At 33.0% G+C, this 16,119-nt stretch overlaps 2 protein-coding genes across 5 annotated transcripts; one reads left to right on the plus strand and one right to left on the minus strand.

Moving 5' to 3' along the window:
* Positions 1–361: 361 nt before the first annotated feature.
* Positions 362–3,878, plus strand: LOC108457741 (probable galacturonosyltransferase-like 7). Of its 4 annotated transcripts, none has more exons than XR_008285842.1 (3): positions 362–2,022; positions 2,512–2,916; positions 3,046–3,417. XR_008285842.1 is itself a non-coding variant. In XM_017756852.2 (2 exons), the coding sequence occupies exon 1, from the start codon at positions 895–897 to the stop codon at positions 1,996–1,998; it is 1,104 nt and encodes a 367-aa protein (XP_017612341.1). In that variant the 5' UTR covers positions 362–894; the 3' UTR covers positions 1,999–2,022; positions 3,464–3,878. The 4 variants fall into 4 exon arrangements, 2 of the variants coding, with proteins under 2 accessions (XP_017612341.1, XP_017612340.1); XR_001867155.2 differs by having other exon boundaries at positions 2,832–2,916; XM_017756852.2 differs by lacking the exons at positions 2,512–2,916; positions 3,046–3,417 and adding an exon at positions 3,464–3,878.
* A 4,599-nt stretch (positions 3,879–8,477) lies between these two features.
* Positions 8,478–10,292, minus strand: LOC108458938 (two-component response regulator ARR2-like). The gene is made up of 6 exons (XM_053031000.1): positions 10,133–10,292; positions 9,825–9,977; positions 9,358–9,747; positions 9,197–9,282; positions 8,640–9,122; positions 8,478–8,546 (listed from the first exon to the last, which is right to left on the minus strand). The coding sequence occupies exons 1-6, from the start codon at positions 10,245–10,247 to the stop codon at positions 8,478–8,480; spliced, it is 1,296 nt and encodes a 431-aa protein (XP_052886960.1). The 5' UTR covers positions 10,248–10,292.
* Positions 10,293–16,119: the final 5,827 nt, after the last annotated feature.

Consider the following 16,119-nt stretch of genomic DNA (forward strand, 5'->3'; position numbering starts at 1 on the left):
AAATAATATAAAATAGTTGATTAAGTCTTAATTGATTGACATGGACATTATTATCAGTTTAGGAAAATATGAGTTTGAATGCTTAAAACGCATTATCTTTCTATTTTGAGTTAGGAAGGACTATTAATAATTTTAGACATTGTGTCAATAAGAATAAATATGATGAATAAAGATATTAATAATTATAAAAATAATACAATAAGTTTTAAATATATTTGTAAAGGTTGACATGAATAATATAAATTTATAAATTTAATTTTAATAAAATATAATATTATTTGGTTAATTAAAATAAAAAGCCAAAAAGGGGTTGATTCTAGTCACTATATTAATATACTTACCCTTTAACACTTGAAAACTATAATTATGTTTTTCCGTGGTTTTCTATGGTGGAAAACGCCAAAGTTAGAACAAAAAATAAATAAAAAAAAGAGAGAAAAAGAAAACCTTTTCATCTCTCTCCCCTCACCTCACCTCACCTCACCTCACCTCACCTCCATCTATCCCTTCTACCTCTAGTCTCTGCCTCTCATATCTATTCTGCTATTTGTCTCCTTCTCTCGGAGAAAGAGTAGTGGACGGAGAGGGGAGGAGAAGTGAAGGGAGTGAGAGCGTTTTTCGCCGGCGGCCACCGTTGCTTCGTTTTCCAGAGATTCCTTTCGGATGTTTCTTTCAAAGGTCGCTTCCTTTCCACGGCAAATTCATTTTTGATACGGAGTTGTATTCTGAACTTGGCTTCTTTACTCTCTAATTGTTCCTTTTGTCCCAACTCTGGCGGACCTAAAAGGAGCATTATCGTTCTTCCGGTCCTCTCTCTCTGTAATCTTAGCGGATCGTTTTTATTTCAAATCTAACAAGAAGAGGAGAGGCTCCAGGGGGATTAACGGTATTAAGATGCTTTGGGTTATGCAATTCTCTGGGTTCTTTTCAGCGGCAATGTTGATGATTGTTCTATCTCCTTCATTTCAGTCATTTCCACCAGCTGAAGCCATTAGGTCCTCTCATCTCCACGCCTACCTCCGGTTATCCTCATATCAGGTGTCCTCGTCACCGTACTCACCGCTTGACCGGTTCTCTTTTCGAAAAGCCTCGGAATTTGGCAATGCCGACAAATGTCGCTCCACCGACCATAAAATCACCGGCGTTTGCGATCCTTCTTTGGTCCACGTGGCCATCACTCTTGACGTTGAGTACCTCCGTGGCTCAATCGCCGCCGTTCACTCAATTCTCCAGCATTCGTTGTGTCCGGAGAACGTTTTCTTCCATTTCCTCGTCTCTGATACTGATTTAGAAACCCTGGTTCGGTCCACGTTCCCTCAATTGAAGTTCAAGGCTTACTATTTCGACCCCGCGATTGTACGGAACTTGATATCGTCTTCCGTTAGGCAAGCGCTTGAACAGCCGTTAAATTATGCTAGAAATTACTTAGCAGATCTGCTAGAGCCGTGCGTGCGGAGGGTAATTTATTTGGACTCTGATCTAGTCGTTGTTGACGATATCGCTAAACTATGGAGTACCAACCTTGGTTCACGGACAATCGGTGCACCGGAATATTGCCACGCCAACTTCACAAAATATTTCACGAGCGGTTTCTGGTCGGCCGAACGGTTTTCAGGGACATTCAAAGGGAGGAAGCCGTGCTATTTCAACACGGGGGTGATGGTGATAGATCTGGTGAAATGGAGGAGGGTGGGATACACGAAGCGGATCGAAAGGTGGATGGAAATCCAGAAAACCGATCGGATCTACGAGCTGGGTTCGTTGCCGCCGTTCCTGTTGGTTTTTGCGGGACGCGTGGCACCCATCGAGCATAGGTGGAACCAGCATGGGTTGGGTGGGGACAACGTGAGGGGAAGTTGCCGAGGCTTGCATCCGGGTCCCGTCAGCCTCTTGCATTGGTCCGGTAGTGGCAAGCCATGGGATAGGCTTGATTCCAGACGGCCATGCCCACTCGACGCGTTATGGGCACCTTACGACTTGTACCGACACTCACATTGAAACCATAGCCAGGGATTGTCGCCGGTAAATTCCTACCAGGACTGTTATTTTTTTTTTTTTGTTATCTTCTATTTTTGCCATTTATTCTTTTGCACCTTATTTACAGTGATTTTTTTCTGTACTTTTTATTTTATTAGCTCATTTCCCAGTCCATTTGTATTCTATTGTTTCTGGCTACCTGCTTCCTGATAATAAAATAAAAAGGACAGAAAAGAAAATGAAAGAGGAGATATTGAATTTGTTACATATTTATGCATAATTAACTATTTTTTCGGACTGTTTCATGGACACTGGAGTTGTGGCTTACTGTAGTTTTAGGGTTTAATCATAAATTTCATCCTTCCCTCTATTTTAATTCCTTAAAATTTGGTCCTTGTATTGGTGAACATGTGAACTTTAGATCAGCGATATTACCTCTTTTGATTAATATGTTCAGTTTTTGGTGTAAAGTAGTACAAGGAGTAGAATATAGAGGAACTAAATATTCAGTTTTTTTTTTTTTTTTTTGTGAAGGAGATGGATAGGGTTCATAATTAGAGCTTGTTTCAGAGTTAACAGTTTGGGTTTCTCTAGGTCCAAACAGAAGCGAAACAAAAATGTCTATTGCTTTCTGTGGAGGAGGCAATCCACGTGGTAATAATAGTGGCATCGATGTGGAAAAGTACAAAAATTAGAAAAAGGACCAAATTGTACATAAATTAATATTTAAGATGAATGGCATCCTGGCTGTTGTCGACCTACTTGTTGGGTTTCTTCTTCTTCTTCCTAATAATCATCTCTAACATGGACTTTGATCTGTCATTTATAGTTCCCTAAAATACCCTTGTCCTTAGGTACAATGGAAAGGATCAAAGAATCAAGGTGGTGTTAAGACACTGGTAGGCCATTCTGGTTAAAGTATGTGGTGAACTGTTTTAGGTAGGGCTCTTTAAAAAGAAAGGGTGGGGGGGTCATTGCAGTGTATCACTCTTGCTATGTTGGCTTTATAAAAGAGGATAAAGAACCAAACTGAGAAATGAAATCAGCAGATTTTTTACATTGTTGTAGGTGGGACTGGTGGAATGCATTGGAGGTGGGGGGGATAATTAAGGCCATGTGATTGTTCTAAATTGCTACTTGGTTTGATTGGTACCCAAATGCCAAAAGTGACCGAATAGAGAGGGGGGAGGGATGTGTGTTTTGCGGTGACATCTCCACAACTAATTTTAGGCATTGGAAGTATCTTTCATGGGGGTGTAAAATTTCTTTTTGGTGGCATCGGTGCAATACTTGTTTAGCTCAGCGACTTCCCACACACTGTTTCTTTGTGTAGCTAAAGTGGTAAATTTTTTTTTGTTTATTTTTCTTTTTTAATATTCCAAATAAAGTAATAAATGTACATGCGTTATTTATACATACAAACATACTTGGTTGTTTAAATTATTTGTAATGATTAATAATGGGGGGTGGGTTTTGTAAATGAAAGCTTGAGATAGTGAAGGCATCGAGCGAAAACGGTGGCAGAGAAAGAGGGGACCCAGATGCGATGGTAGCGTGGGAAATGTCCAAAGTAGGAATGGGGGATGGATTCCTTTAGCGCTGCCACCACATGTGGCCAGTTGTTTTGGGTTATTTGTAGAATGAAGGCTTCATCATACAGTTAGTCAGCAGTGTATGATTTGCTCCTTTTGGGTTGATCATGTTGATTTCCATCTTAATTTTGTGTCTGTCTGTCTGTCTGTCTATCTGGCTATGTGACATCAACCTCCATGCCATGCCGCCGCTTTCCTTCCTATCTGGTCTCAACAACCCAAAACAAATTTAGTCATTTTTTTGTGCACTATCTAGGATTTAAACTTTGTATTTTTTTTAAGTTAAATCAAATTTAATCTTAATCCAAATGTTAGTAGTGATTAGTCCAATATATTTATATATATTTGAAATTGGTATAAAACTTGACCTGGACAGAGCAACAACTGCTGCAGGGTGTAGACGGCTTTTGGTGGTGAAATCATAAAAAAAAGAAGGATGTGACTGTGAAAGGTTTGGATCTCAATTATTCTAATCAGTTGTTTATAAATCATTGGTGGGGAGTAGAAGTAGAAAACCCTGGACGATAGGATCAAGCTAACAATTTCTATACGCATCGATTAAATTAATGTTTATAGGTAGAAAAGCTAATGCAGTATCTGATTTGATGCGTGTTTAAAAAACGTGAATTGGGACCGACTTTACCTTTTCTGCCATTGTTCTTGGGAGTAGGTTATTCATGTGGATGGAGCTGGTGGGGGCAATTGGGAGTTTGCCCATTTCTTTCTTATGTAACAACCGCATTAAGAATTGGAATCCATTTTACCAGAAATCATAACTTGGTTTCGTTTCGGAATCCAACAGCACCCCAAACCCAAGGTGAAAATGTCCTTGTTCGGGTCCATAACACCACGAAAGAACAAACCGAGCCCCAAGAACGGGGTCTCACTCACTTGCTACACTTTTGATGGCAATTTCAACCACGTATTCCCCAGAGATGACTTCTAATAGCGGCACCGACAAAACACATCGTTTTTCTATTTTGGTTTTAGCTTTTAGAAGCATGGGTTCGCCTGCATCTGCGTGTCAGTAGTAGTAGTAGGTTCAAAATGTTCCTTTTTCTCCCTAAAGCAACCATTGTTTAGCTTATCTAGCTGTTACAATGTCGTATTCTTTCTCAAAACTTAATTCCTTTGGACTTATTATAAAGAATCTAGACATTGATCAACATTTTCGTGTAATAAATATAGACGGCAGAGGTAATTATTATGATTTACTAATTAAGTGAGCTCATTCCTTGCCATGTTACAACAGAGATGATCTGACTACTTTGGTTTACCCAGCAGGCTGTCTGAAAACTATGTTGAACTATTAATTTTGAAAAGCAGGGTGTAGTTATGGTTTTAGAATGAACAAATCTCGAACCAAATTACATTCAATGTAAACCGACATATTGGATGGTCCCAAACCCAAACCCAAACCCAAACCCAAACCCAAACCCAAACATGCGTTTTTGCCAACTATAATGCTTCATTACGTTGGATGCATTATTGGTGTTCCGCAAAACTCTACTACATTCTCCTCACCCAAGGATTTCAAACTGGATACAGTACGGTCGCGAAAGCAACTGAATGGACTCTCATCTCTCTGCTGATGTTTCTCAAACTTAATTTCTCAAATCATTCACTTATTCAACATCAAAATCATGCTCATCTAAAATTTAAAAAATCTTAGACAAAAATATCCGACTCAAAATAGACCCATTTAAAATTAGCTGAATTTCAGTTCCAATTCCAACATATTTTCAACTTAATTTGTTGTACCATATGAAAATCAAATATACTAAATTCTAAAAGATAATGTTCAATTTTTATATTTAAAAATTTAATGAAATAAACAATATAAATAATTATATTCTGAAAAAATAAGATAAAGGTGGGTCATATTTTGGATGAGCTTAGAAAAATTTGAGGTTTATATTTTAAACGTGGCTTATGTATGATATTAATACCATGTATAAAACTTATCCAAACTATAAACCCCTTTACTCAATAATAACAATAACAACAAATTAGAAATTTGGATTTTTATATGTGTCAGTGAGAATTATGACTCAATTATTTAATTTGTTCTATTTTGGTCCTTTAACTATTAATTTTTTGATTTAGTCACATAACTTTTAAAATTAAATATTTTAATCACTTTCTATTTAGCTAATCTGGCGAATGTCTAACATGAGTTTTGTTTCATTGGCCTTATAACAAATTTAATGCTCAAATATTTACACATTCTATTAATTTGATTCTAAATCTAAAAAGTTTAACAAATTTAGCCCTCAATATTTATAAAATTTGTCATTTTAGTTTTAATTTTTTATAATTTAAATTTACTTTTTATCATCAACCAAACATGTGAAAAACCCATAAAATAAAGCGGTTTTTAATTTGATCTCTTTTAATTTAGTCTCCTTTTTCTTGTTTGCTACATTTTTCATCTCAAATGCCTAATTGAAACCCATAAATAAGCTTAAGTTTAACAAATTACAAATCTAGAAAAATGTCTGGGTTCACAACACAAACTTCGATAACCTTACTCTTTACTACAAAGATAGTACTAGTTTCAGATTCTAGAGTTCTCATGTCTTTAATACTTTCAATTTTGTCAATTGAATGAAAGAAAGAATAGAGTGGAAGATACTATTGAAAGTCATTTTGGTTACAAAAAATTAAAATTATCTTTATATTTACATTTTTAAAATTTTAACATTTTTAAAAATATTTTTTATAATTTTATAATTAGGACTAAAATGAAAAATCTTGTAAATATTGAAGGCTAAATTTGTTATTTTTTAGATTTAAAATCAAATTGATAGAATGTGTAAACAAGTGAAAAGCTAAATTTTTTGTTAGGCCAATAAAACAAAATCGGCCATAGACTTCTATTAGGAAATTAATGGAAGAGTAACTAAAATATTTAATTTTGAAAAGGTGAGTGGCTAAAATAAAAAAAAAATTAATAATTGAGTGACCAAAATAGAACGATCTAAATTCTATCCATATAATATGGTGGGAAAATATTTGATACACTCTCAATGCATAAGTCCCATGCACCATAAGTGAATAATAACATGACACATCATTAAATAAAATAAAAATAGTAGAGGACTTACAAATAAATATTAATAAATTTATTTAAATATAATTAAATAATCATAATAATTATAAAAATGCTAAAACCCTAAATTCAAAATTCTAGACCTTAAACCCAAAACTCTAAATTCGAAAATTATCAATATTTATTTATAACTATTATGATTATATAATTATGTTTAAATAAATTTATTTGTATTTATATATAAATTTGCTACTATTTTTATTATTTTAAATGTTATTATTCATCAATGATACATCAACACAATCAAACCATGTTAATGAATTATATAAATATTTAGGTAATTTACAAAAATAGTCACTTTTGTTTGTCTCAGGTTACATTTTAGTCACTAATGTTTAAAATGTTACGTTTTAGTCACTTATGTTATTATTTTGTTACGAAGTGATTACTCTACCGTTAAGTTCCGTTATCTCTCTAACGGTAATCCTAGGTGGCAGTCTAACTAGATTTTAGGTGCCAACTTAGATTTCTAAATGGGATGAAAATAAATTTTTAATTAAAAAAATTTAATTAATTAAAATTTTCAAACCTAAACCTTAACTAAAAAAACTGTTCATCTCCTCTTTTTAATTTTTCTTCTGTCTCTTATTTTTTTAATAGGTTTTTTTTTCATTTGACTGGAAGAACTATTATTAAGATCAAAATAGTTGAAATCAGCAATAAGAAAGAATAATCTGGAATACCTACAAAGAGATTGTGAACATACAAGTTGATTCAGATCAGAAAAAATTTGATTGAGAAACCAATTATTCAAGAACTGTGAAAGAACTAGAAAATATAATAATTAGGAACAAGAACAGTGAAAGTAACAGCCCTTTTCTGAAAATTTTAAAATTAGCTTGAATGAAACATGTTTCTGGTTGCATTTTATGGGATGTCTATTGACACAAAATAAAATACATGTTTACAAACAATTTCAAAAAGTAGAAGAAAATATCAAAAATTTTAATTTAGGATTTTCATTAAACAAAAAAAAAAATCTAATCTTTTGTTTTTCAGTACTGAATAAAAGAGATAGAGGAATATAAAGAAGACATACCTGAACCTTCATTGAATCCGTCTTTATGAAGCAGTCAATTGGATTTCAACTATTTTGATCTTAATAATAGTTTTTCCAATCAAATGAGAAAAAAAAATCCATTGAAAAAAGAAGAGATGGAAGAAAAATTAAAAAGAGGATATGAACAGTTTTTTTAGTTAAGGTTTAAGTTTAATTAAAATTTTTAATTAATTAAAATTTTTAATTAAAAATCTATTTTTATCCCATTTAGAAATTCAAGTTGGCACTTAAAATCTAGTTGGACTGCCACGTAGAATTACCGTTAGAGAGATAACGGAACTTAACGGTAGAGTGATCACTTCGTAACAAAATAATAACATAAGTGATTAAAATGTAACATGAAGCAAACAAAAGTGACTATTTTATAGATTACCCAAATATTTATATAATTTTACTAATTCTAACCATATTCACTTTCATACATAACACTTTTTATTATATACTCCTAGTTGAAATCAATAATTGTATGAATGCACTAAAAGCTGGATCAGGCATCAAAATCATAAAAACCACTCATCAATTCCACTATTATTAAATGAACATAAGAGCTTTCAAATTTTGATAAAAATTTGTTAACCTACAACTCTTTAGAAAAGAGCTTATTTGGTTTTTGATTAATGAAAGCTAGTAGCATCTTCTAAAGTTAAAAAGGAAAAATCAAATGTTAAGAAAACTGGGAATCTAATCTGGCTGCCTGAAACAAGAGAGAACTGCAGAGATCATAAAGGACCAACATTTATCGTAGGAAGAACGAAATCCTTTTCATGGGTGCCTCCTCAGAGGTTAGATACTCAATGTCTCTAACCTGTTGTTTCATAAAAACAATATAACAATAATCAGTATATTAACTATTTGTTTGTGTTCTTCATAATCATAAAAAAATTAAGTTACAATGTACTGAAACGTAAGAATCTGACCTTGGAAATCCTCCATGAAAGAAGTCCTCTGGATCATATTGTCTAACCAAAAACGATGGCTCATAAATCAATTGATCGACAGATGAATCATCCACAGATGAAATCGGGTTTGACAGCTCAGAAACATTAACCCCTACGTTTCTGTACAAATGTTCTACATTTGAGGTGGGAACATCATTTTGGAATAACAAGTTTGGTTGAGAGAGATCATTGGTAGACAACTCAGTTGGGAAACATTGAGTTGAATCTGGAACGACTGAGTCATTGATGGTACATGGTTGTGGGGTGATCATGAGATTTTGCATCGGAAGTTGATTGCAGGAACTGCCTATGGCTGTGGGTTGTTGAAACTGGAGGTTGAACTGGTTAAATGAAGAAGCTTGGCCAATGGAGGGATTTAGATTTACATTTCTGTTATCAGCCAAGGGTTGACCACCTCCCTTTCGAAGATGCAAACGATATTTCTGCAAATTGTAGGTAACTTCATTAATGATGATATGATTCTTGAATACTGTATATATATATAGGATATGTTTACCTGAAGATGACTGGCAATATTTGCTCTTGAAAGACCAGTAACATTCATAGCTTGCATACGCTCCAAAATTTTCTTAGGAACAGCCTCTGGAAGACAAGTGATAAGCATATTAATTTCCATTAATGAATGGTAAAGATAGGGCAATAGAGAATTGTTCATACGTTGACGTAGTTGATTTACGGCAATAACAAATATGTCATGGAGCTCTTGTGTCCAAATCACCCTTGGCTTCTTTGCAGTGGTGACTTCCTCGGATAATTCCCCCTCGTCATCTTCATCTTCATTTTCTCTTTCTCGCTTCAAGATTCTTCTCTCTCTGGCAGGCATTTGATCAACAGCATTCTTAGCTTGTTTTAATAGCAATGTCCTGCCGGTAGCATGAATGTTCCCACGCAGCTGCTGAAAATCTTCCAAGGCACGTTGTCTCTTGCGAACAACATGCTGCCAAATGAGTCGAACCGCTTCCATTTGAACTGGTTTCACCAAATAATCACAAGCTCCATGGATTATACCTTTCATAATAACTCCTTTTCCATCATCCGAAGACATCACTGTGCAACATAAACATGAATTAATATAGGTTGATGATAAGAAGGAAACTATTAACATGTTTATTTATTTTACTTACTAACAACGGGCAAGTCCATCTCTAATCCAATGATCTCAAGAAGCTTCAGTCCATCCAGTTCAGGCATATGTAAATCACATAGCACAATATCAAATCTGTTCTTGTCTTCTCGAAGCAAAGCAAGGGCGTGTCTTGCCAGCTGACATGTGGTAACTGAATTCACCCATTAAAATTAGAAACATATCTTGACAGCAATCAAATTTCAACCTAACATTTTTGAATTCAGAAACCAAAACTATGAAATAAGAAACCCTAAACAAAAAAGCATTATTGAAGTCACAATGAACAAGATACATGCTTAAAAATACCTTCATAAGAAAGCTTTCGAAGCATTGTTTCCAAAACAAGGAGACAAGTCCTGTTATCATCAACAACAAGAACCTTCAAACCAGCCGGAAAGTCACCATCAAAGCCACCATCCATTGCATTAAAGAAGCAGACAGTGTAAGTAGTAGAATTAACTTTTATTCCCACAACATACATCATTTGAAAAGGGTATATAAATAGTCTCCATTTGATATGAGGTAGTTGGTTTTTTTGTTTACTGATTCCTAGAAGTGAGATGATAAAGATGATTAGCGAGTGACTAGGGGTTTTTTCTGCGGAAAGTTGTTGGATATTGTTTGATTTTTTCTAGAACTAGCGATGAGTAAAATAAGAGGAGCGACTGTCTAGGGTTTGTTTGATTTGGTTCGTTAAAGAAGGCGGGGTAGATGGAATCTAGAGTGTAGAGGTGTTATCGGCCAACGCCGACGATTGGTTTTTCCTAATACCATGGCCTGCCCTTCACTATTTCATTTATTATTATTTTTTTCTTAAATTATTTATAACTTTTCATCAATTTAATCACAATGCTTGGTTTTAAAAATGATTTTAGGATTTTGGGTTGGAGATGCCTGAGGGATGTCTTACCATTCATCCAATAACATGCAAGTCACGACATCTGTATTATACGTGTAATATATCAGCTGTGAAGTTTGGATAACGTCGCCAATTATAACCCCTATCCTATACATTACAAATTTTTATCACTTCCTCATCCATTTTAATCTCAACCTTTCTTTGGTTTGAAATCAATCTCCTTTCGGAAGGGTAATTTCTAATGGAGCAAAATGTAATTTTTTAGTAATTAGAAAATTAAAAGTTTATAATATCCTTTTAAATTAGCTCCCACATAAAATGTGGGGTTTTATAAACATCTGGATACCTATATGAAACCTATAGTAGTATGTTTGGCTATAAAATCCACAACTGTGTTATGAGTTCTAGGAATATAACGGATACGGATACTCTAATTCCTTTGTTTCAACTTTTGGATAGCTCATAGTTCTATAAAATGACTATCAATAGCTTATCCAGCCAAAATTATTTCCACCAAAAGAACATTATCACATTCAAGTTCAACCTGACAATATCTATTATCCCATTGTCAAAACCATTTTGGAAATCGACTGTTTATTTTAAAAAAAAATGAAAATGGAGTCGCCACCAATCCTTTTTATTAGGTGCAATCAGGTCACCTCAAATTTTAACCATCTTTATAAAAAGTTAGATTTTCCTAAAACGATAATTTTTAGTCTACGAAATCCAAGAATGTAGGTTCGGGAGTCGGTTACATATGAGGAAGGATTAGCACCCTCATAACGCCCAAAATTGGTACCTAATTGGTTACTCAATATTTTGATATCGAAAATTGAAAATTCTAAGCAAATTTAAAATACAATCCCTTTTGGCATGATAAAAGATCGCTCAACTAAATTAATTTTCATAAAAAGGCCTTATTTCAAGTTAATCGAGAAGAGAAGATCGTGCCCCGTAAGTTAGGACACGGTGCCTCAAATCCTTGAAAAAAAGAATAATCGTCGTTTAATCATTACTCAAATCTCGTTTTTATTTTAAATAGGATATTCGGTTATTTTAGTTCTAAGAAGATGTCGTACCCCGTAAGTTAAGAGCACGACTCCTCGAATCTCAAAAATAACGAATATTGCCTCAGCTTAAATATTTCCTATACGTTAGGTGGAACGAATATAACCCTTTTTTAAAATGATATATATTTTTACACGTTTAGGCTTAGTAACCGGATGGGTATATTTGAACACGAAACATGACATGGTGATTTAGCAAGAGTGAAATAAAATAATAGTGGAAAAACATGAAATGATGATGTTAATTAAAACAATAAATAAACGAATAAATAAATAAATTAATAGATAAAGAAGAAAAGAAGATAAAAACCAAAGAAATGCTATACTAATGAATAATATCGATGCATCTATAATGATAATGAAAACAACAATTAAGTAACAATCATGTTGTGATTACTATCATAGTACTAATATGAATAAATAAAATAATAATGATAATAACAAGGATAAAATAAAATAAATTGTATAAATAAATGATATAATAGATTGATAAAATAAAATAAATACAAATTTTAAATGCTAAATAAATGATGTAGTAAATAAAGAAGCAAAGCTAACTGAAATATGGATTAAATTGAGATTCAAGCAAAGTTTAAAGCATAAATCGCAAAATAAATAAGGAAAGGAGTAACAAATATACAAATTAAAGGAAAAATAATATAAATTTTAAATATAATAAAGGATAAAGAAATAATAAATAAATGAATAAATAAATATAAAAAGTTAATGAAAGATTGAAATTAAATAAATAAAGGACTAAATCATAATTTAAACAAAATTAAAAGTACAAACCAGAATAAAAGACTAAAATAAAATGCGCTAAAAATGATAAGGGCCAAATGGGTAATCATTTCAAGCCTCGGGACATGTGTCATCCCCAAAACAAGTCCACAGTGGTCCAAGGACTAAATGGCACAAAAAAAGGGGCTAGAATAAAAAAAATAAACAATAGGACGAAATTGAAAAGTAGCAAAAAAGCGAAAAGGCCAAAGCAACAATGAGACCCCCTTAAAAAAACAAGAGGATCCTGCTAGGTAATCTGGTCGGCTTCAAAACGACGCTGTTTTGGTGTCTAAAATCAAGCCCAAAACGACGTTGTTTTATAGGGATATATATGTAAAAATATTAAGAAAAAAAATCATTTTCATCTGTTTAAAAAAAAAAAAGAACACTTTCAACCCTTTTTTTTTTACTCTTAGCCTTTCCCCAATTCGGCCACTGCGACCTCCGTCTTTGGTGGCCGGAAAATTTCAAAGTCTCTCTTTTTGATCCCTTTTTTTAGAATCCTGTTTTAGGGTTAAAATTATTAAAAAAAACTAGAGAAATTGAGTCGACAGTCAAGAAACCTTTCGGTTTCTCTCCCCTCCGACAAGGCCTTCCACAGAGCCTTAGGGGGACTTCGAGGCTTCTCGAGCCTGACATGGGTGTCATCGAGGGTTAAAAAAGGTAAAAAAGGCTCCTTTTTTATTATCTATTTATTTCGAAAAAAATAAAAAAAATAGATAAATAAAAAAATCACCTTTTGTATTCGATTTTTTTGTATTTCTAATTGCTTTTTTTTCGTAAAAACATTACATTGTGATAATGGCTTTTATAGCCAAATTACATTGTTATTTCTCTATTTTTCTACTATTCTTGCTGCTGTTTCTTGTGTGTTGTGTTTCTGCTTCTGTCCTTTTTTCATTCTTTTTGCAGGTAGCAGTGGAGTCAACAGTGGGAAGAGAAGGGCGCCCTTGTCATTTTCGTGAAATGGCGGCAAATGCGTCAAACCTCGAGTGATGAAGGGTGACCTCGAGTGGCGTGCTTACAAGGGAAGAGTGGCGCCAAAAACCCTAGGGTTTCTGGCTTTTTGTAAAACAGTTTAGATCATTGGGCTTTTGGGCCTTTAGGTTTTTATTTATGTGTTTGGGCTTGTAATTTATTTTTATTTGTTTGTAAATTGAGCCCAAGAGAAATTGAGCTATTGCACCCATAACAAATGTGGCCCTTCTAACATTGACATCACTTCAATCCTGAATATTTCGTCCTTCCCTAATACCATCAAATAGCCACATAATCAATTTCTATCAGCATCTCTAATGACTCCCCCAATTGCAGCCGAGTAAGAATTAAGCGAAAATGTAATTTGACTCTTAATGCGGGGCCTTTCATAATACTTTTACCAACTATTATTTATTTTTAAGTAAATGCTCAAATTAGGCCCAACTTTTTGAAAGTTGTTCACATAAGGGTCAAACCTTTCAAAAAGTTCATATAGGCTAAACATTTATAAAAGTACTTACATGAAAGCCAAAACTTTCAAAGTGCTCAAATACGAGCCAAAACTTTTTGAAAGTGTTCTAATAAGAGCCAAATCTTTTTAAAAGTGTTCAAATAAGAGCTTCTCAAATATCGTATATCAGGTCTAAAATTATGTTTTTATTATTTTCTTTTATTTTTAAACAATATTTGATTCAACTGTACTATATTTTATTCTAAATACGTTAGAATTAATCTAATTTTTGTTCAAACTAGAATAAAGTGCATGAAAAGTTGGATCCTAATTTCCACATTTAGCCTTTATTTTTATAAATAGTTTTTATTTAAGTTTAATTATAACATATTTTAATATAATAACTATTTTTAAATAATTAAAATTGTAAAATAAATTGCCAAGGCTATTGGATTTAAATAAGAGAAATACTTGGTCCATGAATATGCCTAATAAGTAATAATGATATAAAATAGCTTACATGATAACTTTTCTAATAAGTAATAATGATATAAAAATAGCTTATATGATAAATTTTAGAAGGTATAATGTCAAAGTTAGCCTTTAATGTTTATATCTTTTGTCAATTTGGTCTTTTTTTTTGTTGAATTAAATCTGGCTCTCAACTTTTTAAAAAGAGTCAAATTTAATTATCTACCTTTTGAAAAAGAGACGAAATGATGTGTTTTTAATGGAAATACCAAATAAAATATTTAATTTTTAATGTGGCAGCCTACATGACAATCCATGTATACTTTATGCTATTTTTTGAATTCTTATACTTTTATAATTTTTTTTGAATTTTTATATTATTTTCTATTTTTATAATTTTTAAATTATTTTGTTGATGTGGCATATAAAACAAATAATCTCATGTTAGCTTGAAGTGCATGCAGATTGCCATGCAAGTTGTCACGCCAACAATGTTAAAAAATAATATTTTAGTCAAGATTTTCATTAAAGAAAAGCAATTTGACTTTTTTTTAAAGGTTAACGACTAAAATTAGCTTATAAAAGAATAATGGCCAAATTGACAAAAAATATAAACATTGAGGACTAAATCTATCATTATGCCATTTTATAATTAGATACCTACAACAACAAAAAACTAGATGTGTGTGTGTGTTCTTTTTTCTTTCTTTCTTTTTATTATTATTTATAATTAGGGATGGAGAATGGAGCTAATTTGGGATCAAATTCAAGCTCTCATGCTTACAACATAACGCTCTTGCCATTAGGCCAAGAGGTTGTTGGCAACTAGATATATGTTAGTTATGAACTATTTTAATATGAATTCAATTAATTATGATGATATTCAACTTTGATTATCATCTGGGTATTTTTATTAAATTGATTTAAATAACAATATCTATTTGATATTAAAATTTGTTAATAAAAGTATTTAACAAGGAAAGAGATATGAGGCGAGGGTGGTGATGAAAAAAAGGTCGGTTCACCTTAATAGGCAGAGAGTCAAAGTAAGAGTAGTAATGAGAAGAGAGCTAAAGGTAGGAAAGGAAGACTGTATACTAGGTAGAATGCTTGAAGTTGCTAAAAGGGAGAGATGATCCTTTTATCATCATGTTTTGGGGTATATATAAGGGAGGACCCCCTTGTTTGGTAGTTCCATGTCGCCGACAACTTCAGGATATGGTGAACGTGTAGTCCGCCAAGTGGTAAGGCTGTTACACATTGGATGTTGTCAAGTGTAGTACTGCTTTGACACTCCCTTTGTTGGGTAGTGTGAGGTTGTTAGTTTGAGTGGTCCTTTTTTAAGGAATAAGTCTGTACCTGAAAAGCGAGTGGCTTGATGAAGAGTCCACTATTTAACAGGCGGCTTAGTGGAGGATGAAACGTGCAAGTGGCTGGCCACCTAATGAACTGGCTGGTGTAAGGCAAAAGGTTGTCCATGGGTGCTTCCAGGTTGCTTCTTGTGATGTCACATGCCCAAGTTGCGGTAGGGGTATAATAAAATTCTTCAAATATCTTTTTTTTTTTGTAATAAGAGATTAGGTAAACTATTTAGTTATCACCCAACTTTTCATAATTTTTTTATTTTAATCACTTGTTAATTTGGGGTTGTCGCAACCATTTTTAGTTGAAATTAATTTGGGGT

Source organism: Gossypium arboreum, chromosome 7 (assembly GCF_025698485.1).
Source record: "Gossypium arboreum isolate Shixiya-1 chromosome 7, ASM2569848v2, whole genome shotgun sequence".
Taxonomy (NCBI): Eukaryota; Viridiplantae; Streptophyta; class Magnoliopsida; order Malvales; family Malvaceae; genus Gossypium; species Gossypium arboreum.